Source organism: Sceloporus undulatus, chromosome 1, assembly GCF_019175285.1.
Source record: "Sceloporus undulatus isolate JIND9_A2432 ecotype Alabama chromosome 1, SceUnd_v1.1, whole genome shotgun sequence".
NCBI classification, from domain to species: Eukaryota; Metazoa; Chordata; class Lepidosauria; order Squamata; family Phrynosomatidae; genus Sceloporus; species Sceloporus undulatus.
The window spans coordinates 335,021,169-335,045,710 of record NC_056522.1 but is presented as its reverse complement, the minus strand read 5'-3'; the positions used below and the strand labels follow the sequence as shown (position 1 = coordinate 335,045,710).

Here is a 24,542-nt window from a genome sequence, read left to right as displayed (position 1 = left end):
TCTCCCATGATCTTGCTGTCTGTTTCCATGCATGTTAACATTTTAAGACTCTGTTCTAATGGTCTAACTCAGATATATCTCACACTATACTAGATACTTAATTTGTGTGTAAACATGAAGATGTGTATATGTTTAACAAAATTTTAGTTTTTGATAGAGAATATTTTCTTATACTTAAAGAAATATTTTGCCTTTCTTTTTAAAGCATATTACTACTGCTTAGCAGTGAATGAATAAAACTAATAGAACAGTTGTGTAGATATAATGTATGCTAAGCACATGCTTTTTCTACAGACATGGATGATGCTCAGATCCTCCCACGTCCACCTCGCATCAGACATTTTTCACAGAGTGAAGAAACTCCTAGTGAAGTTTTTGATGCACTGAATGAAGAGCAGCCACTTCCACGAAGTAGCAGTACATCTGACATCCTGGAACCATTCACAGTTGAACGAGTCAAAGGTGCAGTTCCTGTCATTGACGCTTCATCCCATCATGCTCCAAGCTTGCAGAGTTCCACAGAGGCCTCTTCAATATGTAGATCCACTGAAAGTCATGTTACTGATGCAAATAGCAGAGAGTCCTCTTTGGAAGTTGGGGATAGTATTTATGACCATCTCTGTCATTTAGTAAGCCCAGTTGAACTTTCAGATACGGCCTTTGAACAAAATGAGTATGTTGACCTTGAAGGTGAAGATGATCTTCTTTCCTCTCTGAAAGAATATCTTAAGGATAAAGAAGAACTTTGTAGTAGTGTTGAAATAGATAAACATGAGCCTTCTCTTCATGAAGTTGATACAGGAATAACTAGGAGTGATAAATTGCCATTGGATGGAATAGAATATACAGACCAGACTGTTACATGTACTAGTAGTATCACTGTTGCAGAAAGTGCTGATAATCCAGAGCTGCAACTGGAGCAAAACCAAAGTGGCTTTATAAGTAATATTGCACCTACACAAGTAGACAGTTTTACAAGAAACCAAGCTGATAAAGTGAAACAGTTAAATATTGATAAACACATCCAAAATCTGCCTGACCAAGGTTCGTGTAGCCCTGGTAACCAGGAAAGGAAGAGATACCTATACCGACAAATTGCCACTGATGTAGATGTATCTGTGGAAACAGTATTAGCTGTAAAGAATAAAAATGCCCTCTTTAATGAAAAAATAACCAGCACAAGTGTTATGCATGCAAAGAAAATACCACATAAAGCCTTAGTTAACCCTGAAATGCTTCACGTTACAGGCATGAGCAAAGTCTCACCCACTAAAAGAAGTATATCTGAAACAGTAACCCATAAGGCTAAAATCATGAAAATAGCAGCTAAAAAGCGAAACAGTGTCCATGTTACTTTTAGGCCATCTACTGAATCAGTTCAGTTTTATAATCCACTAGAAAACAAAGAGGCCCCATGGAAAGCACGACTCCGTAAACTCAGTGGTTTCAGTAGTGGGAGCAGCGCCAGCAGCACCAACAGCAGCACGAGCACCAGCTCATCTGCTGTGGCTGTGAGACCTGGAATATATAGGCCTCTAGATACAGTCAGTGCAACTTCTGCTAATAATAAACAAATTAAAGAATCAGGAGACGCTCCAGCACCCACCTTGCAGAAGGAAAGTATTGGAATAAGTCAGATGCCTGATCGTAGCCCACCTAAACCATCGAGTCAGGAATCAGGACTACAGCAGGGCTCCCTGGGTGGTGTTTATAAATCTGTTGTACATGCTCTTTCGAAGCCGAAGGCAAATGTTTCCCCACAGAGGCAGAGCAGAGTGCCAGCAGAGGCTCCACTGAGGGATCTGTACAGTCATGTAATGGGCTATTTTGGAAAGAAAGCTGCAGGTGAGCACTAACAGCGTGCAGAGCACAAAAGGATAAGAGCAGCACAAGTTTGGCTTAATGCACCTGAAGCAAGCTCTTTATAAAGCAATCAACTGGCTTTGGGATGATCAGTGCTTTTCCTGTTTGGTTTTGCATGCGCATATGGCCAGCTGAATTTCCCCCCCAAGCATAAGTTACAATTATAAACTTTTAAATTACTAATTATTCTTTTAAAAACCTTTAATGAACCACTTTGCTGCTGAACAATTAAGATAGGGAAGAGGAAGAGATACTAAATAATCCACCAAGGGATCCTGTCCATACCAGACTTTTCCTGGCAGGCTTGCAATTCAATCTTGTAGATATAATTGGCATGTATATGCTTTCTAATAAAAAAAGTAGTTGTGATATATCAAGTATATCGTCCTACTTATCATTTATTACAGTTGAACCAATTACAGGTTCAATTAGCTTCTTCTTCCTCCTCCTGAAAAGAAAGAAAAAAGAAAATTGAAGAAAAATTGAAATTTCAATATTCCATCATAACATTCAGGTTTCAGTTTTGTCATTCTTATTTGAGCTATTTCAAAACATGCTTTAGTGCTTTCTCTGTGCATTCATTAGAATGGATGCGCTGTTTTTGTAGCAACATTTGTCACTGCTTTTGTTTCCCTGGGATCATGAAAGTGCATAAAGGTACCATGACAGTTCTTCTTGAGCTAACTATGAGGCCTCTATGTGCTAACTGAAGTGGGTGATTCTGGCTGTCATTCTAATATCACCATCTTATTTGACATGTTAAGTAACCTCTTAAGAGCAGTAAATTAACTTTCAGCAGTGAGGTAGGTTTTTTGCCTTTTCCCCCCATTGTATGCTGGCATGATTAATGGAATGTTGTGTAATGCATCCTGCACTGAGATGTTAATGCCATCTGAGCACAGCCTTTGTAAGCATATCACAGTGGATTGGGCCGTAATACTGTATACAAATTCTTTCAGACTGACTTACTTAAATATGATATTTATTACAGTCTCTCTGGGGTAAATGTGCAGTTTGGATATTAAAAATATCTAGATAATATTTTAAAATTAATGCCTCAAGATTTTAATGTCAAAATCATATATCTCAGATTAGCATTGTGACTTCATAGTCCTTTGAGGGGGTAACTCTTTATCAATAAAGAGCAAATTGGGGGAAATTGGAAACTTCAATGTTAAATTACCAAAGTTTTGTTTAAGATTTCTCATCGATCATTGATCATTTTAAAAGTTTCTTATTCATTTTTATCATGTAATTTTTCATTGTGTACTATCGTATTTCAATGTATTCTGTGTATACAGTACTGCAGTGAAACATATATCAGTGATACCTTCTATGTCTACATTTTTCATTAGCACACATAGGCATAGGTATAGTGGGTATTACACAATTGGTGATCTGGAGGAATGAAGAATGTATGCTTAAAGCAAGCATTAACAACTTTAAATAGTGCTTATCTGTAAGCTTTCTTGCTCTTTTCAAGGTCACACTGGAAATTGACTAACACTTGCTCAGTGGTGATAGTGGGATGAATGGTTTAAGGGGTGAGGTAGACATACTAATTCCTAAAAGTTTATTTAGGAAAGAAGATATTTTAACTGCATGGTTAGCAAGTAATATTTTGCATTTCTTAGCTTATTTCAATACGTTTACAATATTTGTTGTTGAAAATGTGCTTTACTATATACAGTCATTCATTTGCTTTTAGCCAATAGAGAGGATATGAGCCAAAAGCAGAACCCTCTTGGTAGTGATAATGGCAGTAGCAATACAAATATTCCTGATCTCATGGATGAATTCATAGCTGAAAGACTACGCAGTGGCAGCACTTTGGTAAGTTTTTGCCATTTTCCTTTAGGTTAAAATACATGATAATGATGAAAATGATGTTTTGATGATTAAATTGTAGCATGGGTATGCATTAATGGCAAATGATAAGGTGACATTTCTTGAGCAGATAACTGCCACTCTCCCTTCTGCCTATGTTTAATGAGTGCCAGGCCAAACTCAGATTTGATACTTGCTTTTTCCTGTTTTCAGAATTCTTCCATTCTTCTCCAGTTCTCAGATTTACTGATATGAGGGTGAACTGAACATTTCCTCACCTGCAAATATCAGGATTCAGCGCTCAATTCTGATATAAGCATTACAGTGACCAGTGAGAGAAGAAAGCATGGACAATATAGATTTCTAGAAGGTGGAAAGAAGCAATTTACATAAAATTAGTGTCCCTGGCACTATCCAAAAGTAGAGATAAACATATTGATGAGGACTCCTTCCCCCCTTCCTTCAGTTTTCTTCACTACCTTGCCTAGAACAGAATCATTTCTAAGAACTCCCTATCTATTCCCCAATCTGGCCAACTTTCTCATCCCTTAATGTCTACTAGTCCACTGTACCGTTTATTATAACTTTCTTTTTATGAGGGATAATTCTCTTGTGTTTGCATATACAGTGCGCCCTTCTTTTACCCCCCCCCCCCCCGCGTAAAAGAAATAGAGCGTATGCTCAAGCCCCATTACAAGTAATGGGGCTCGTGCTTGCGGTGGCGTGGGGCGGTGGCAGCGAGCATGTGCCACAGGTGCATGCAGCATTGTTTCTTCCGGTGTGTGCCACTGCTTTTTCAACACTGCTTTCAGTGTATGCATATGCTGAAAGCAGCATTTAATGCACTCACGTATGATGCAGGTGCACTGTAGAATGTTTCTTATCTTTTGCTCTATAATCTACCTTACTGAGAATACTACATGCAAGTTGGCAGAACAAAAGTAGAAAAAGTTTAATCATTTGGCTGCTTCTCATTTATCATCTGTTTCTCATCTGTTTCTGAAGAAATAATTATACTGTAGCCACAATTACATTGTATTCCACAAGATCCAGGAAATCAAAGGAAAATTCAAAGCAAGGATCAAGATGTTCTGTGACAATAAAAATAGCAATTCAAAACCAGGAAGAAATAAAAAGACGGTGGATACAATACACACAAGAGCTATATAAAAGAAAGGGGGGGGGGGGGGAAATGAAAGACACATGGAATGAAAAGCAGTATTCTAAAAAGCAAAGTGGAAGCTGCAATAATAGAAATATGGGAAAACAAATAATCAGGAACAAATGATAATCCCAATCAAATTGCCTCAGTCCATTCTGACAGAATCAACTCTAGTGCTAACTAACATATGCCAACATATATGGAAACAAACAGTGGCCAACAGATTAGAAACGATCAATATATATATCCCAATCCAAAAAAAAAGGAGACACAAAAGACTGCAGCAGCTATAGGACCATATCGCTAATCTCACATGCAAGCAAAATTATACTCAAAGGTCTGCAACATAGACTTCAACCATATATGGAAAAAGAAATCCCATAGGTCTAAGTGGGGTTCAGGAAAGGAAGAGGCACTAGGGACCATATCAGAAACATACCAAGGAATTCCAAAAGTAAATCAGCATGTGTCTTATAGTCCATACCAAAGCCTTTGACTGCATAGATGACAAAAGGCTATGGAATGCCCCTAAAGACATGGGAGTGCCAACACATCTGATAGTCCTGATGAGGAATCTGTACTCAGGACAAGAGGCTACTGTAAGAATAAAACATGGAGAAACAGAATGGTTCCCAGTTGGCAAAGGAGTTTGGCAAGGCTGCATCCATTCACCCTATCTGTTCAACTTATATGCAGAATATATTATACAAAAAGCAAGTTTGGACATTGAAGAAGGAGTAAAAATAGGAAGAAGGAATATCAACCATCTTCTAAGTTATGCAGACAATACATAGTACTAGCAGAAAATATCATAGATCTAGAGCAATTACTAAAGAAGACCTAGGAAGAAAGTGCAAAAGCAGGCTTACTGCTGAAGGTAAAGAAAACAAAAATAATGAGTATACAAGATCTACACAAATTCAACCTAGAAAATGAGGAAATATAAATAATAAATGGGTTCTCCCACTTGGGATCAAACATTGACGAGAATGGAGAATGCAGTCAAGGAATCAGAAAAAAGCCTAAGAATAGGGAGGACAGCTATGAAAGTACTGGAAAAGATTCTAAAGAGAAAAAATATACAACTAAGCACAAAAATTAGAATTGTACAAGCCATTGAAGCCCTGATTTAGTCTCTCTTCCATGCATGCTCGATCCTAATAGTACTGCTTATCCCTTTAACCTCTCTCCATCCTCCCAAGAGTGACACCTTTAAGCAGGGACAGTGGTCACCTTAGAGAGGATTATGCATTAGATAAAATATTGGTTGAAAATGAAAAAAAACTATGTTAGTTTCTTTGGAAAAGAAACCTGCAGGGGACCTTACAAGCTAAAATTTTCATCCTTTCATCCATTCAGGGGTTTACATGGTCTAAAGATGATAGGCCATATAGACCTCAACAGAATAGGTATGGATTTTTATATAATTTTTATATAAATTAGCGAGACACCGCAACTATACTGACAAATTGACTGCTCTGGTAGGAGACTGATACCTGTTGTTTGATCATGTTTAGAGCATAACAACAACAGACCAATGATGATGCAGACAGTCATCTGTGTTGTCTATTTACTTAAATATTTATATCCCAATCTTTATCCAGAGATCTCAGGGCAATAAACAGTAACACCAATCTAACAAGTTTAAAACAGTATGAATAATTCAAATAATTTTAAAAGGCGAAAACACATAAAACAATCAACAGATTAAAATACAGATTAAAAGAGTCAAATAATTTTAAATGAATTCATGTACTTGGAAACATTTTTTTTTTAAAAAAACAAACCAGTTACTGTATATACTCATGTATAAGTCTAGAAGTTTTAGGCAAAAAATTGACCCCAAAAATCTGAATCAACTTATCCATGGGTCAATATAAGTACTATACTTTAACTCTTATTTTTTTAAAAAGGAACCATCACCTGGTGAAAATCAAAAGTGTAATCTGTTCTGGAAGCACTGACACAGAGCTGTGCCCGTCAAGCAGACCTGAAACTTCAGGCAGATGTATATATGGAGAGATCCTCCCTCAAGTATTGAGGTCCTGAGACATTTAGGGTTTTAAATGTCATCACCAGCACCTTGAATTCATGCCAGAAGTGTATTGGCCAGTGAAGTTCCTTTAAAACCAGTGTTATATGACTTTTGTATAATCTTTCAGTCAGCAGTCTAGCTTCTGTATTTTGCACCATTTGTAGTTTCTGAGTCATATCCAGCTGTAGCTGCATATAGAATTCATTGCAGTAGTCTTAACAGGAAGTAACCAGTGCATGGAATACTGTGGCTAAGTTATCCCTGTATAGGTAAGGCTCAAGATTACAAAACAGAATCTGCACAAATATCACTAGATGTTTTCCTTTTCCATCCTCCCTGGCTACACTGGAGAAATAAAATGTGAAGCAAACAATCAGATGCCTTGTGCACATTATTGCTGTTCAAAAAGTACCTCTTTAAAAGTTCTTGGGATTTTTTTTTTCTTGTCATTTCCAAGCAGCTGCCATCCTGCATTGGACAGCATGCATATTTGTCTCTAATTTCCATTTTCACAATTTCCATTTGTATTGGAGCAACTTCTTATTTTCAGTAGTTTTTATAGAGGTTTGCTTCATGTCCCAATGATTCCAAGTTGCAGAAGGTTCCTACAGTTCACTTAAAAGAATAGCCACTGCCAGTTCAGAGCACATCTTGCATCAGCTCCTAGGAGCTTCACAATAATTCTGATAGGTCTGGCTATACACTTCTTTGTTCAAGTGATCCAGTTGTATCGGCACCTAGTTAACATTCTTCTAATGTTGGGCAGTTCGGTGGAGGGGGGGGCGTGAATCTAAAACTGACATTTCAGTCTTTCCACTAAATGAGTTTCTGATGAAGTGGGAAAAGAGTGTGTTAGTTCCAACCAGAATACTGACACATTTGTGCCCCCCTCCTTTTTTTTTTCAGGGAAGTGAAGCATATTAGACAATAATACTTTGTAAAGTCTAGAAGTGTTAACATATAATGGTGGTCTTCTGACTGGTGCTGTCCATGATGAGTTTTCAGAAAACTATGCTAATATGATGCTAATGTTGGGCAAATATGGTAGCGGTTCATAGCACATTGAGGAAAATCAGTCTACCGTATTAGCTTGAGAAGCATTGATCTGTTACATCTCTTGCATCTCCTCATTCCCACCATTCAGATTTTGCCATGGGGCTGTCATTATTAATTATTTGTCAGCTTGTTGATCCAGATTTTCTCTCTTTTCTTCACACTAGATTAAAGACAAGCTTCTGCATTATCATCTGTCTTATCAACATCAAAACACTTGTCGTTCTTTTTACATCCTCGTGTAAAACCGTTTCTTGAAGAAGCTGGTTTTACCAATCTGCCTAAAGTTCACAGATTTCTGCAACATTTGTTTTGAAGGTGCTGAACACCTCAAAGTCATTATTCTCAGACACTACGAATGAAAGTAGTATTTCCCATTGCAGTAACAATGACAAAAACAGGGCCAGTGTGTCCACTCCATCAGTGAGGGATCATTTCTGCATCTTCAGTACAGACCAAGTGTGTATACATTTATGTGCTGCTTTTCTGCCAAAAGATTTCTCATCTTACCACATGTCTCAACTATTTTGCCTTCTTTTTGTCCCAAACTAACTCAATTTACAGAGAAATTATGGGACAATTAAATGTAAAACGAGGTTTAAAACTCTGAACCCCTCCCATGAGGAAGTTCTGGAGGACAGCTGTTTGAATCCTTTGCTTCTAATTCTGTAGGACAGCATGTACCTAAATTGACAAAAATTCCATGATATAACTTCTCTGTCATAGTAGCCAATTCCACACTTAAGGTTTCTGGATTATCAGTTAAATAGATATAAATCCCCCTTGCATATCCCCCACCCACAACAAACCTCCAGGCTGTCCCATTGAACACAGGATAACACACAAACTAACCTCCTCCCAAACAAGGCCATCAACCTCTGAAGATGCCAGCCACAGATGCAGGTGAAACATCAGGGATAAATTCTTCCAGAACACGGCCGCATAGCCTGAAGAAAACCACAGAAAATTGAAGTTGAAGGCTTTCATGGCCGGCATCCCTAGATTTTTTTGTGGGTTTTTTGGGCTATGTGGCCATGTTCTAGAAGCGTTTCTTCCTGACGTTTCACCAGCATCTGTGCCAGCCACAGATGCTGGCAAAACGTCAGGAAGAAACTCTTTTAGAACATGGCCACATAGCCCAAAAAACCCACAGAAAACTATTTCTGGATTTTGATAGGCCCATCTTGTATGGATTGCATCTCTGCAGCTTCCACAAAATAGTGATTGCTGACATTACTATTTCATTGAGTGATCATGCTTTCTCTGTAGACGTGTGTTCTCTACAGTGTATGTTTGTATGATTTGTCATGTACTTATCTATGTTCCTCATAGGTTCTTTGCTTATTTTTGTATATGAAAACTGAAAGTTGTCAGAAACGGTTTTAAAATATAATGTGATTCTTGACTCTGGGCAGTTTTGTGAGGCTTGTCTTGCTGCATCTTGAAATATGAGCATTAGCATTAAGTGGCTAAGATTGTAGGCAGTGGACATGCATGGCAGTCTAATGTTTAATCCTGACAAGGCCCCCTCATCATGGTAAATTTAGGAAACAAGACACAAAGGAAGGCTTCTGCCTCAGCCTAGAGATCATTATTATAATTATTATTTAATTCTTAAAATATGTATATTTCACCTTTCTGTTACAGCTGAAATGCTGGTTTTCTGTTGTTGTGAACTTCTGACTTTATCATGTACTATGGAAAGCATATTAAAAGAATGAGCTAAAAAGCAATTATAAAATTTTATTTAAGTCACAAAAGAACTTCGTGCAACTCTGGGAAGAGTTTCAGCTTCAGGGTACTCAAAACATTGCAATTCATTCTTAATATATATATGTTCCAGTTTTCTGCAACCATAAGTTGGTATACTTAAATGATTATAGCAAAAAAACATAAGGCATCCATTTGAAGTCTAATTCATTATTTGACATAAAGGAGATTAAGCTGAATGCAGTAATATAGTGCATTGATTAAAAATAAAAATATTTGTAGAAGTGCATTTTAGGAGAAATTAAACTTGACTTAAAATTTTCTGCAGCCCATGTTTTTGAAATATAAATATGCATTTCTTTTCTGACTGTAAAAATATGTTTTTTTTTAAATTATTGGAAATATTTCTTCAACTAGAATGTGACAAGACGAGGGAGTAGTCCAGGAAGTCTAGAAGTTCCAAAAGATCTTCCTGATATATTAAACAAGCAGAGCCAAATGCGTCCTGTGGATGACCCAGGTGTGCCTTCTGAGTGGACGTCTCCTGCCAGTGCAGGCAGCAGTGACCTTGTCAGTTCTGACAGCCATTCTGATTCCTTCAGCGCATTCCAGTATGATGGCCACAAATTTGAAAGCAAGTATTTCCCCAGTTAAGACCTCCATAGAACCATATATCTACACCATATGTCTACTGCATATTCATTTTTGTAATGAAGAGTTTTATACAAAAACCTTGAGAAGATTTAGAGCTGTAACCAGGTATGTGTCTTTGCTACTGGAAGACCCTTTGATCCAACAGAGGATAACCACTGGAATATGGAACAAGGCAGTTTTTACAGATTTCTTTTCTCATTACAGCCCACCTCCCACTATTACAAAGTGTCTCCCAAACCTCAGGAGCGGATTTGGGGATGAAAGGAGCAGCAGAGCTCCCTAATCCTCCTCCTCCTCCTCCTGATTCTGGTGACAGGAGGCCTCTCTGGATCAAAAAACCTTCCATCAGTAGAGGCACATCACTGGATATAACTCTTAATATGAACAGATATTATTAGTACATTAATGAAGTAACCTGAAGCACACAGTGCGTGGATCATGGAGAAGCTGTTTGAATTTTGTGCATTGGACACAGAAATCTGTACAGGGACTTGTAAGCTCAAAGTGTATTTAGCTGAACATGTAACTACATTTAGATGTATATTTAATGCACAGCTGTATAGTGCAATCAAGAATGCAAGGAAGGATATGCATGTATACCTGTGTCCCATTCCAAGAGACACCTGCATATGTCTTCAGGGTTATGGATATGTCACTTGTGCTGCCTTGCCTATAGCCACATTAGTTCATCTGCAAGAATTCTGGCTTTTAGTTCACGGAACCCAACACCTCAGAATGATCTTTGACTATGGGAAAGCATTCCAGTCTGCTAATTTTACATGTCTAACGCAGTTTCAAACCACCATAATGCCTTGTTTCAACTTAGTTCCCTTGGTCCAGTTCCATTCCAGCCCACCCCCACCCCATTTGAGGTAGTGTTGTTTGAATTTGCATTTGACAGTGATTGAAACTCACTAATATTAAATGCAAAATGAAAAGGAGCACACATGGCCTTTCTTTGAGAAATCTACATTTCTGAAATATTTCTGAGCTGTGATTTTAATATGAGCAATGGGCCTTACTGCTTATGTCTGTGTTTTAACTTCTGCAGATTTCAGCTTGTGTCCTGAAGGTGGCACAACTTCAACAGAGTCTGATGCAGGTTTGGGACCTCAGCAAAGTGCTGAAGAGCAGGAAGTAGCTAGTCTAACTACACTCCATATTGATTCTGAGACCAGCAGTCTTAATCAACAACCACTGTCTGCTGAAGCAGCCACGATTACAGGTGAAACTGAATAGAGAGAACACTTACAGCAGAAAAATCCACACTTCTCACAGTTTTATATATAATTCAGCCAACTTAAAGAAAATTAATCATGCTAGTTTGTTACAGTAGAAAAACAAATTATTGTGGTATCTTAAAGATTAATAGATTCATAACATAGTATTAATAGACTCATAACATATAGAATATGTCAAGGTGCCAGTTTCCTACTTGGCCACATTAGGTGAAGTTAACTAGGATGAGCAACAACCATGCCACCACCCCTTCTATTTAAGAGCCAGGAAAGTTCAAATGAGACATTATGAGACATTTTTGAAATTTCTTCCCAACAAAAAGCAGTATTTTTAAAATTATTTTAATTGTACTGTTTTTAATGCTGTGAAGCCACTTTGAGTCCCAGTCCTGGGAAAAGAGCAGGATAATAATAATAATAATAATAATAATAATAATAATAATAATAATAATAGTATCAGTTCCTCACTGTCCCAAGCTAAAACAGTATTCAGAATAGTACCTGGCAATCAAGCAGTGAGATGCTGGAGTCAGAACTGTGCTCTTCCTGTTATGTGCGCGCATACACACACTATATTATATGGAGGAAGATATCAAAAGTTCTGGGGGGGAATAGGAAAAAATAAGGGGAAACTATTTTTTAAAAAAAGAAATTCTCCAAAACATTTTCTCAACCTTCCCCCCCCCCCAAAAAAAAAGGGGGGTGAAAATGTTTTAAAATGGTTTATTTATCATTCTTTTAAAATGATAAATAAAAGGTTTAAGATAAGGTATTCATATATTTATTCTGCCTAAATGATTTCTAAAAACTATGTAAGAGAAAGACATGACTGTGTTATGTAAGACAATGTACAGTTTTTGATCTTGGTATCATTTTCTTACTTTTTTTTAAATTGGAATAAATGCTTTATGTTTGCTTGACAGTATGGAAAATTAACCAAATAATTTCCTTGATCTTAATAATGTTGATTTTTGTTTGTTTTGTTTTAACTGTGTAGTTTTTTGCTTGCTCCAAATAAAGTGACAAAACCAAAGATATTCCTTTACAGTTCAGGTTGTTGTATCTCCATTTGTAACTATATATATATAAATTCACTTTGTAACTACTGTCTGACAGAACTAGATTTTTAGTATACCTGTTACAATAATTTTATGCCAAACAAAATTGTATAATATACAATATGTTCCTAATATAACAAAGTAATTTTCAATCTGTAAAGATGCTTTTACCACATTTTCAACAATTTTTCCTTTTAAAAACAACAACAAAAGGAGGGAACATCTAGGTTGTTCCCCCTGACCTCAGACATTTTAAATTTCTATATGGAAACACATTTAGTTCCAAGATGAAGAAATAAAGGAAACAATACAGTACAAACAAGGCAAGTAGAAAAACAGAGACACTATCAGGGATGAATACAAGACCCAAAAAAAGCAACATACCTTAGTTCTCATATTATCTCATACACACAGATCCTCTAGTAAAGGAATGCTTGCATCACCAGTGCAAGCAATATGGGAAATTCAAGAATAGAAAGGAACAAAGAAGCCATATTAAGTTTTATAGGAAAAAGTGACCATAGTTAAGGTAAATTGGGACTCCTACTGGACTCCTACAATTTATTATTATTATTATTATTATTATTATTATTATTATTATTATTATTATTATTATTATTAAATATTCTAGGATACTAACTGCCAGATTTAAAAATGGCTGCGCTACAATTTTTGATGATGATGATATAGTTGCCATTTTATATGTTGAGTTTGCCTTTTTTTTTACTGCCGCGATGCAGTAAGTTCACATTTTACTGACATCTACCATAAATCCAATATCTCTTTACTGAGTAGTCACAGATAATAAGAAAAAGAAGAAGTTTTATTTTTATCCTGCCTCTCCCATAGGATTGAGGTGGGTTACAACAATAAAATACATAATTACATACAAATAAAATTACATAGTCCCCTTAACCCCTTCATTAAAACTAAACTTAATAGTTATGACAACAAAATTATAAAATACAGTTAAAATCCCTTAAAATAGTCATAATTCGAGAAAGACATCTTGGGGCAGTCATGGGGCAATTCATATCAGTGGGACTGGGATGATCATTCAGGGAAAGCTTTCCGGAAGAGATCGGTCATGATGGCTTTTTTAAAGCCGTCAAGGTTGGTAATATGTCGGATCTCTTCCAGCAGGCCATTTCAAAATTTAGGAGCGGCAGATTAAAAGGCCCTCTGAGTAACTGGTCTTTATTGGCTGCAGTAAATTTTTCCAGAGGACCTGAGTGCGCGGAGTAGATTGTATGTTCCTGCAAATAAGCTGGACCCAAGCCATGAAGGGCTTTAAAGGTTATTACCAACACATTCCATTCAGCCAAGATACATACAAAGACTGGATTTTTTTTAGCTCAGTGTATATAATTTATTTTATTTTATCTTTGTACTATAAAATTTATAACATACCCATAAAAACAGTTCCCAGGAAAGCTTAGCGCATAAGATAAAATACTGTATTTTCCGGCGTATAAGACGACTGGGCATATAAGACAACCCCCCTCCCCAACTTTTCCAGTTAAAATATAGTTTGGGATGTACTCACCGTATAAGACTACCCCTCTTCCAACGCACACCAAATAAAAATTTAAAAAACATCAGATTTGATTTCAATATGATAATTTAAATTCAAATACTTATGACATGCAGGTCCTTAGCAGGAAACCTTGTTGTATACAAAGCCTGCTTGGACTGGTCAGCTTTCCCTGCCTGCCCAGTGCTCCCTGTCTCCAAGACTATCAGAGCGGTAGCTGCTTTCATACGATCGCCGCATACGGCAGGGATGAGGCCATGGCCGTTTTGAGCTCCCCCCACTATATGCGGCGACCTCAGATTCTCCAGTCCAGCTCGAAAGTTTCAGCACCTGCCCTATAATATGACACCCGGTATATAAGACGACCCCCCCCCGACTTTTGAGAAGATTTTCCTGGGTTAAAAAGTAGTCTTATACGCCAGAAAATACAGTAATATGTTTTTAATAAAATACAATTAATTTTAAAATGTAGGTGAACATTAAAACTATGTAACACACAGAAGCAGTACATGAGAACAACATTAAACCAAGTAAACTAATTTCAGAGCAGGAAAACTATTTGCAAGGAAAACAGTGCCTGAGGAAAAACATTTCCTGATTGTGGAAAGGTAACAAAGTAGGCTATAATGACTCCTCCTGGGTAGAATATTTGACATCCAGGACACCACCATCAAGAAAGCCTCTGTGGCTTTGCTACCTGCCATACTTCAGGTGGCAGAGGTACTGAAAGGAAGGGTCTCTACAGAAGATCTTAAAGTGCTTCCGGGAGCGGAAGCAAGCAAGTACCAGTGTGGAGTATGAGCTCGTCCCGCTCTGCTTGTCCATCAGCGGCTTACCTCAACAAAGGGAGAAAGCAGAGGCAGAGAATAGCTGGGAATTACGGAAGGGGAGACGGAGGAGAGAGATGCTGAGGCGGGAAGAAAGAGAGAAAGCCAAGGCGAAGAACGGTAAAAGATGGAGAAGGGAGATGCTGAAGTGGAGAACAGAGCAGCTGAGGCAAAGAGGGAAGGCCAAAAGTAAGAACAGTTGGGAAGGAGACAGAGGAATAAGCCAAGGCAAGAGAACTGCAGAGAAGGAGGTGGGATAGAGAAACACTGAGGCAGGGAGGAACAAAGTAAACTGAGGCCAAGAGCAGCTGAGGAGAAGACGGTGGAAAGAAACGCTGAGGCAGGAAACAACAGAGTAGATTGAGACAGAGTACATTTGAGAAGGAGACAGAGAAGAGGAACGCTGACGCGGAGAAGAAAGGAGCGGGCTGAGGCAGGGAAATAGTGGAGAAGGAGTGGAGAAGGAGATGGGAGAGAGGAATGCCAACACGGGGAAGAAAGGAGTGGGCCGAGGCAGAAAAACAGCGGAGAAGGAGACAGAAGAGAGGAACGCCAACGTGGGAAAGAAAGAAGTAGACCGAGACAGAGAACATCTGAACGCCGATGCGGGGAGAAGGAGACAGAGGAGAGGAACACCGACGCGAGGAAGAAAGGAGCAGGTCAAGGCAGAGAAACAGTGGAGAAGGAGACGGAGGAGAGAAACACAAATGCAGGAAGAAAGGAAAATGGCATGCAGCACAAAGCTAAGACACAGCTGAATCCACAAGGAGTAATTAGTTCTAGAGGAGGATCAATAGAATCAAAACAAACAGATATAAATGTTATAATATTGCAAGAATTAAGGCAATTTTAAAAAGACTTTAAGAAAGAGATGGGGGAAGAGATGAGAGGGGAACTAAAAGATAATAGAGAAGAAATAAAATCAGCTCTACAGAAGGAAATGAAGATAGATAAATTGACTAATAAATGACGGGAATAAAGACAGACAGATGAACTGACAGCCAAAGCAAAAGAGTTAGAAAAAAGAACAGAATGGATTATAAGAGAACAACAGATAGAGAATCAGAATGCCCTCTTACAAGATAGCAGATACAGAGAAAGATGCATTAAGTTAAGAGGAGTGATAGAGATACAAAACAAACAATTACTAGAAAGGAAGATACCAATATTGGCACAATATCTGGATACGCCAGACGAAATGATAGCTCTGCAGATAGAAATTTTTTTTAGGATTAATTCCATGATAGCTAAAGAAAGAAAAATCCTGAGAGATATTGCTATCTGTTTTACAAATGTAAGAATAAGAGATAAAATATGTCAACAAAGCTACTCTCACATTTTGACGACTGACGAAAAAGAGAGCGAAATTTTAAAAGATATATCCCCCCCCCAAACTCTGAAAAAAAGACGAGAGTACAAATTTCTCACAGGAATACTACAAAAAAATGATGTAAGATATAGATGGGAAAAATTAGAAGGCATGACAGTTACATATAAACAGAAAAAATATAGAATAGACAGCGTAGATAAAGCCAAAGACTTTCTCAGAAAAGTTAAAAGCAAGAAAAAAGATTTAGGAGAAGGAGGAGGAGAAAAAGAAGAGAGAAAAGGGAACATAGACAGGAAAGATCTAGCAAACCCTGAGGAAGAAGAAGAACAATTATCAGAGAGAGGGGAAGGATTGGATATAACTAATATAGATCAAGAAGAAGAAGACATCTAGAAAGGGATTTAGTGAGGAAGAGAGGGAGCAAAAAATGAAACTTAAAATAGGATCATTAAATGTTAGAGGATTGAATAAAGCATATAAAAAGAAAATAATATTTCATTATTTGGAAAAAAATCAATTTGACATTTTGTGCTTACAAGAAAATTTTTTAGAGAAAACGAAATAAAATACGTACAAAATTACAAATTAGGGAATTTATTTTATTCAGCTGACCCCAAAAAAAGAAAAAGAGGGATTGCAATCTATGTTAATAAAAGTTATGAAGCAAAAAATTATTTTGTGATGGATATGGCAGATATATAGCTATAGAAGTTGATATTAAGAGTGAGAAATTGGAAATTATTTGTTCATGTGCACCCTTAGAGCAGAAAGAATATTTCTTTTCTAATCTGAATAAGAATTTGACGGCAATGAATGGAAAAAAACACAATATTAGTTGGTGATTTCAATGGAGTAATTAAACCTCAAAGAGATAGAGAATCAATTAAAAAAATAGAAAAAAATCAAGGCAAATTACCTAGAAGCTGCTTTGAAATGATGGAGGAACAGGGTATAGTTGATGTTTGGACACATTTATATGGATAAAAGAAAGGGTATACATACGACTCCGATATACATCATTCAAGATCAAGAATTGATATGTTCTTAGCAACAAAGAATATATTACCATGGATTAAAACAATGGAGATAGATCCGAGGCTAATATCCGACCACAATTTGATAGTAATAGAAATAGAAATGAGACAAATAAACAAATGGATTTGGAAATTGGATGAAAAATTAATCAAAGAGGAAAAATTTATAGAGAAATTAAAGAAAGAAATAAGACTGTTCTTTAAAGAAAATGAGACAAAAGACATACCTATAAAAACAGTGTGGGAAACGTGTAAAGTAGTAATAAGGGGTCAGCTAATTAAAAGGGCTTCAGAAATTAAAAAATTAAACAAAGTAAAAATCTTACAAGAGAAACAGGAACTAATGAGATTAGGAAAAAAAATAGAAAAAAATAAATAATCAAAAATTGAAAAGGCAATATACAATATTAAAGCAAAAAAATGCAAATTCAAAACGTAGAAGAATTGGACAAAAAAACTAAAAAAATTAAACAAAACAATTTCAAAGGGGCTAATAAATCAGGTCAGTGGTTGGCTTACAAATTAAAAAAAGAAAGGAAAAAACCTAATAACTGAAATAAAATATAAAAGTGCTATAACGAAAAAATAAGAAATAAAAAAGCGTTTAAAGAGTATTATACAAAGCTGTTCAAAGAAGAATTAGAGGATACAGAGATAGAAGAAAAAAATAAAAGAATCTAAATAAAAGAATGATTAATGAAATCTCACAAGAACAGAAAGAGATATTGAACAAATCCATCACCAAAGAAGAAATAAGGCAGGCAATAAAAGCTGAAAAAGAAAATAAAGCCCCCAGACCGGATGTAACACTGCATTATTTTATAAAACCATTGAAAATTATAGATCGATTGCCCTAATGAACAATGACTATAAAATATACATGTGGATATGGGCAAATAGACTAAAGAAAATCTTGATGAGCTGTATAAATAAGGATCAAAATGGATTCTTGCCTGAGAGGCACCTCAGAGACAATATAAAGATGATATTGAATATTATCACATAAGAAAACTGCAATAATACTGTTGGATGCCAAAAAGGCGTTCGACAAGGTTAGGTGGAAATTTATGTTTGAAGTTATGAAAAAGATGGGGATGGGGAATTATTTTTTGGACTTGATTAAGCAAATTTATAAACAACAGAAAATACAAGTAATAGTAAATGGGGAAAAAACCACAAACTTTGAAGTAAGTAAAGGAACAAGGATGTCCCTATCCCTACTGTTTATCATGGTGTTAGAGGTATTAAATAACTTGATTAGAGCCAATGGAAATATAAAAGAAATTAAAATCAAAGTACATGAAACTAAATTAAGATCTTACGTGGATGACATGGCCCTGATATTGGAACACCCCTTAAGAAATATAGAATATATATTGGCAGAATTTAAAGAATTTGGACAAATATCAGGATTTAAGATAAATAAATCTAAGACAATGATGATAACCAAAAATTTAAGTAATGATGAGGAAGAAGAATTGACAAAAAGATCAGGCATACAGATTAAGAAAAAGCGAAGTATTTAGGAGAATGGTTGTCAGATAAGAACTCCAGTCTATATGAGTATAATTATAAACCAGTGTGGAAAAACAAATTGTATTAATCTAAGAAAATGGAACAAACTAAATATGGCGTGTTATAGACCGCCCAAAATGGGCGGTCTCGCGCCGCTGCCGGTTGCTGCGTCCGGGAACCGCAGCAGCCAAACCGTGCGGTTCCCGGGTGCAGCAAGAAAGAAGCCCCAAAATGGCACTTCTTTCTGCGCCCCAGAAATGGCGTCGCAACACGTGAGGCGCGCACTCACGGTGTCCGGACGCTATGCATCCGTGACGTCAAAATGGCAGCACCAATCTGTATAGGCTGCCGCCATTTTGATGCACTCGTTACGCGCGAGGGGCCAGGCGCATCAGGAAGCGCCGCCCCTCACGCGTAACGACGGCGCCTCATGGGCCCATCTGTAACGCGCCTATATCTCTTTTAGGAAGAGTATCAGTTATAAAAATGAGTATTCTGCCAAGATTGATTTTTTTTGTTTATGAACTTACCTATTGTAACAAATAATGGAATCTTTTCGGAATGGAACAAAGAATTGGGACGATTTGTGTGGAGAAGGAAAAAGCCAGATTTAAATGGAAAATATTGAAAAAAGACATCAATAAGGGTGGAGGGGCTTTAGCAGATATAAAATTGTACTCTCAAGCATGTGCTATGTTATGGATCCAAAAATGGATAAATTTGATGAGAAAAATGTATTACGTAGTTTTAGAAGCAGTAAAGCTAAAACATGGATGGCATGCATATATAGGATATAATAAAGATAAGAGTGATAGAGAATTCAAAAACTACAAGATAAGAAAACAACAGATGAAAATTTGGAACTCAGTTAAGGGAAAGATATATAATGGTATTCCATTATGGATCTCAACACAGGAGGCTTTTTTAAAACAAGGATATAAGAGAAAATTGGATAGATTATAAAGACTTATTGATAATAGAATCACAGGGAAAGATTAGGATAAGATCTAGAGAAGAGTTGGAAGGATTAAGAAAGAAAGTAAGTTGGTTGGAATATCATCAGATCAAATCAAAGTTTAAGGAGGATATGATGAAAGAAAAATTTGACATACAACAGAACCCAATGGATAAAATCATTTGGATAAAAATATAGGTAAAGTGTCAATATATATATAAAATACTGAAACAAAGAGAACTAGAAACAGAGACAATAACTGATGCAATGGTGAAATGGGCACAGGAATTAGGTCATGTTATTTTATTTGGGAACTGGGGGAAGGCTTGGGAACAATCAAGCAAATTTAAAACATCACAAGATCTTAAAGAAAATTATTTAAAGGTTAATAATCATTGATATTATACACCCTTAAGAATAGCCAAAATTTATAATTTACAGGACAAAAATTGTTGGAAGTGTCATATGAAAATTGGGTCATACCACCATGTTTGGTGCTCATGCCCAGAAATAAAAAAATACTGGGTTGAAATACATAAAGCAATGGAGCAGATATTGGACACAAAATTCCCAGGAACCCCTGAGTTCTACCTTCTTAATATGATATTTGCTTTACGAATAGATATAGAAAAGAGACATTGGAGAATGGTGTTGACCTAATAACTGCTGCTAGAATTGTTTTGGCCAAACACTGGAAATCAGAAAAACATCCAAAAATAGTAGAATGGATTGGAAAGATACTAGAATTAAAAGAAATGGACAAAATAATGGTTTGGAAAAATAAAATAAAAAATAGAATTTTGGGAAAAAGAATGGGAACCTGTGATAGAATATCTGAACGATATTTGAGGCCCCGATCCGCCGCTTTCCAGGCCGCGGGGAAGCGGCAAAAGGCCGCTTACTTGCAGCCTGGAAAAGGGTTTCCTTGGGGCTTGAAGCCCCAGGACACCCCACGGCAGCGGGGAGGAGGAGAAAGGGGCCACTTGGCCCCTTCTCCTCTGTGTGCTGGTGCAGCCATCTAAAGGCTGTGCCCAGTGACGCAAAGCTGGAAGGAGCCCGAAACGGAGCTCCTTCCGGGGCTCAGAAAGGGCGCACTAGCCTTCGTGCGGCCCCACTACGTCACAACCACGCCGCCTCGTTTGGAGGCAGCGCGGTTGACGTCATGGCAGCGGCCGTGTGGAACAGCCACCGCCATTTTCTACGCGCAAGGCGCGTATTAGGGTTAGGGGCGTCGGAAAGGACACTCCTTTCTATCCCTAGTACACACGCTCGTCGCGTACTACAGTGCCCCGTTTGTAACGGGCCATTGTTTAACAGAGAGAAAAATATATGCTTTCCATTTCCCTTCAGTTCCTTCCAGTTATAAAGTGATAGAAGTTGGGAGTTCTACAGCATCTGCAGAACTGCGGATTCCTAAAGTCCTTTTTGAAACTACATAGTCTGGTTTGGATTTTACCATCTTGAATAGTATGGCATTTTCCACAAACCCAGTGATCTCACTGTTGACTTGTATATCCATATTATTTATGAACCAATAAAATAACATCAGTACATTTCTTTAGAGAACTCAGTTGCTTATTTCCATTATAAAATGTGTCTATTATCTTATCCTATTATTACTATTATGTAACCAATTACCAACATAGATTTATCAGCTTCATTGTTACTTTTATTTACAAGTTACATTTATATCCTGTTGTTTCACCATTGATGTCAAGATAGTACAGTGGACCCTTGTTATACGCTGGGGTTTGGTTCCAAGATCCCCCATGGATAACAAAATCCATGTATGCTCAAGTCCCATTAAATATTATGACATAGCAAAATGGTGTCTCTTATAAAAAATGGAAAATCAAGATTTGATATTAGAAATTTATACTTTTTTTGAACATTTTCAAATCGTGTATGCTTGAATCTGTGTATAAAAACGCCGTGTATAAGAAGGACTGACTGTATACTTGTTTTTCTTACTCTACATTTTATTGTCTAGCTGCTAGAAGGTATCTAGCACAAACCTGTGACATACAGTAAGCCAGAGAGAGTGTGAGAGAGTGAGTAGCTTCAGGTCAGCCAGTGATACTGATGACATGATCTTAGAAACCTTGAGTCCCAATCCAACATATACCACATTGGCTCTCTTTGGAAGATTTGGCTGTTAAACTATGCCTCTTGTGTTTCCTTTAGAACACTTGATGAGACTTTATGAAAAACTTCCTTTGCTCTTTTTGGTTTGGACATAGATGAATGTTGTTACAGTTAATATGACTTCGAAGAAGCAACCATGTAGTAAAATTATTTCTTAATAATGAAGTTAGGCACTCACCCATTCATAGGTTTAGAAGCAAAATGTGCCCATCCAAAAGCAAACAGTTTTGACATATTTGAGGAATTTTCTATGTAGACAAATGTACAAAAATGGTAAATTAAAAGAGAAAGTGGTTTAAAACTCATTTATAGAATAAATAAAATTAGGACTTTCTTAATAGCAACAATGCAAAATGAATAGTTTTTTGTGGGTTTTTCGGGCTATGTGGCCATGTTCTAGCAGAGTTTCTTCCTGACATTTCGCCAGCATCTGTGACTGGCATCTTCAGAGAATGTTTGCCTGGAAAGGACTTGGCTATATATATTGTCTGATCTGGAAAGGCAGGAATGATTTGCATGTGTATTGTTGGTTGCTAATGGCAGTCCTCAAGGTGTGAGGTTCTGCACAAGAGGACTAATGTCTGCACAAGAGGACTAATGTAAAATGAACTTTATTTGTTTATAGAATGCTTTCTTAGAATATTTTTATAAATATTATCCATTGTATTAGCATTAACACTACTTGCAAATCAAAACTGAGCAAATGCACATATTCTGATAGTTAAAATGTCATTGCAGGTTATGAAAGTGCTTCGCCAGTCCAGTCTGCCATTGGATCACGGTCCCAAACTCCATCTCCTGCTACTCTGAGTGCAGATCACAATGAACAGAAAGATCTACATCTGGATGAGAAGCTCCACCACTCTGTTTTACAGACACCAGATGATCTAGGCAATATTTTAGATACCAAACATAAAAATACCTTTCCTTTCATTTTCTGTACAGGACTCATTTCAGTACTGGGTAGCCTCAGGAAAGGTGGTTTTGAATTATTTATGACAGGTTTTAAAAGTTGCTGGTTTATTCTAAATTGTCTTGTGGTATGTAAATACATGATTTAAATACATGAATAACTCAGCACATAGCCTGTTTGCGTGTTCAAAAAGCTAGGTAAACACAACACAGATTAGAAGAATGGGATCATTGTGGGGTTGTTGCAGCTGTCTACCCTGTATTTTGAATTATCGTATTATTGATGCATATGTGTATACTTACATTTACATCCAGAAAGTTGACACTATACAAGCAAGGGATGAAGGTAACATATATTGAGTTTGTGCATAAGCTACAGCTTGGAAAAGTTATTCTCCAAATAATTCAGAGCAGTGTTTCAGTATGAGTCCAAGATCACACAATTCCATTGCTCCTCTGCACCTCCACAGAGTGACCCTTCATGGAAAAAACTAATACCACATTTTCAAGGAAAATGCAGTTGGAGAATTCTTGGGTCTGTAGTGTCAATTAATTTTTCCAGGCATTGCCATGAGTTCCATTCAGGTGATCAAGATGAATACAGTATATAGAGTGGGATGAAATGCTGCTTACATTTGCACCAGTATCCCCATGCCTATGAGACAAAGCGTTGAACAGAGATCTGAAGAAGATTCTGAATGTTTGAGTTTGTGCATAAGCCACAGCTTGGAAAAGTTATTCTTCAGACAAGGGAGTTCCAGAGGGTGGGAGCAACCAGCAAGAAGGCTCTCTTTCTGATGAGAAGGCAAATCTCAGAACCGTTTGAGTTCACCTTTGTCTCTGTGAATCATAGTCTGTTCAGCATTGTGCAAATCCTGGCTGATGAACTAGTGCTAGAAATTAAGTTTTACTTCTCATTAGCAACTTTTACTTTTTCTCCATGTATTCCCAGGGGAGTAATGTGCTGATGGTATGTTTTTCTCTGGTTACAGAAACTAGTGATTTCCCATCTGAATGTTGTAGTGTGATGGCAGGAGGAACCCTGACAGGATGGCATGCAGATGTAGCTACTGTAATGTGGAGACGAATGCTAGGAATACTAGGAGATGTCAATTCCATTGTAGACCCTGAAATACATGCTCAAGTTTTTGATTACCTTTGTGAACTCTGGCAGAATCTTGCTAAGGTATTTGGAGAATTGAGTGTTTTTGTTAATTCAGTCTGAAAAGTGTTTACTTTTGAAGTCCATTTGAAAATATCCTCATTTGAGTGTCCTTTGTGTTTCCAAATTATTTCAGATTAGAGATAATCTTGGAATTTCAACTGATAACATGATGTCTCCTTCTCCACCAGTTTTAATTCCTCCTTTGAGAATTCTAACTCCATGGCTTTTCAAGGTAAATTCAGGATGATCTACGTTTTTAAAAAAAAAGAAGAAGAAAAAGTAATTTTCTAAATTGGTTGAATAGAAGTATCAGTTTAGAACAGTGCTAATATTTTGGTTTCATTTTTTAATATTAGGCAACCATGTTGAGTGATAAATACAAGCAAGGCAAGTTGCATGCTTATAAACTCATTTGTAATACAATGAAGCGAAGACAAGATGTTTCCCCGAACAGGGACTTTTTAACGCATTTCTATAACATAATGCACTGTGGCCTGCTCCATGTTGATCAGGTAAGATATTTTC

At 37.0% G+C, this 24,542-nt stretch overlaps 1 protein-coding gene across 3 annotated transcripts in view; it reads left to right on the top strand.

The window, feature by feature from the left end:
- Positions 1-24,542, top strand: part of RALGAPA1 (Ral GTPase activating protein catalytic subunit alpha 1) — a 238,317-nt gene that overhangs the window by 89,448 nt on the left and 124,327 nt on the right. For 2 of the 3 annotated variants that reach the window (XM_042445432.1, XM_042445431.1), the window contains 8 exons: positions 295-462; positions 3,572-3,696; positions 10,068-10,284; positions 11,356-11,529; positions 22,679-22,831; positions 23,845-24,038; positions 24,151-24,249; positions 24,374-24,529. In XM_042445432.1, coding sequence (XP_042301366.1) covers positions 295-462; positions 3,572-3,696; positions 10,068-10,284; positions 11,356-11,529; positions 22,679-22,831; positions 23,845-24,038; positions 24,151-24,249; positions 24,374-24,529 — 1,286 coding nt within the window. Of the gene's footprint in view, positions 1-294; positions 1,846-3,571; positions 3,697-10,067; positions 10,285-11,355; positions 11,530-22,678; positions 22,832-23,844; positions 24,039-24,150; positions 24,250-24,373; positions 24,530-24,542 lie in introns of all 3 variants that reach the window. The other variant, XM_042445430.1, reaches the window with a different exon arrangement.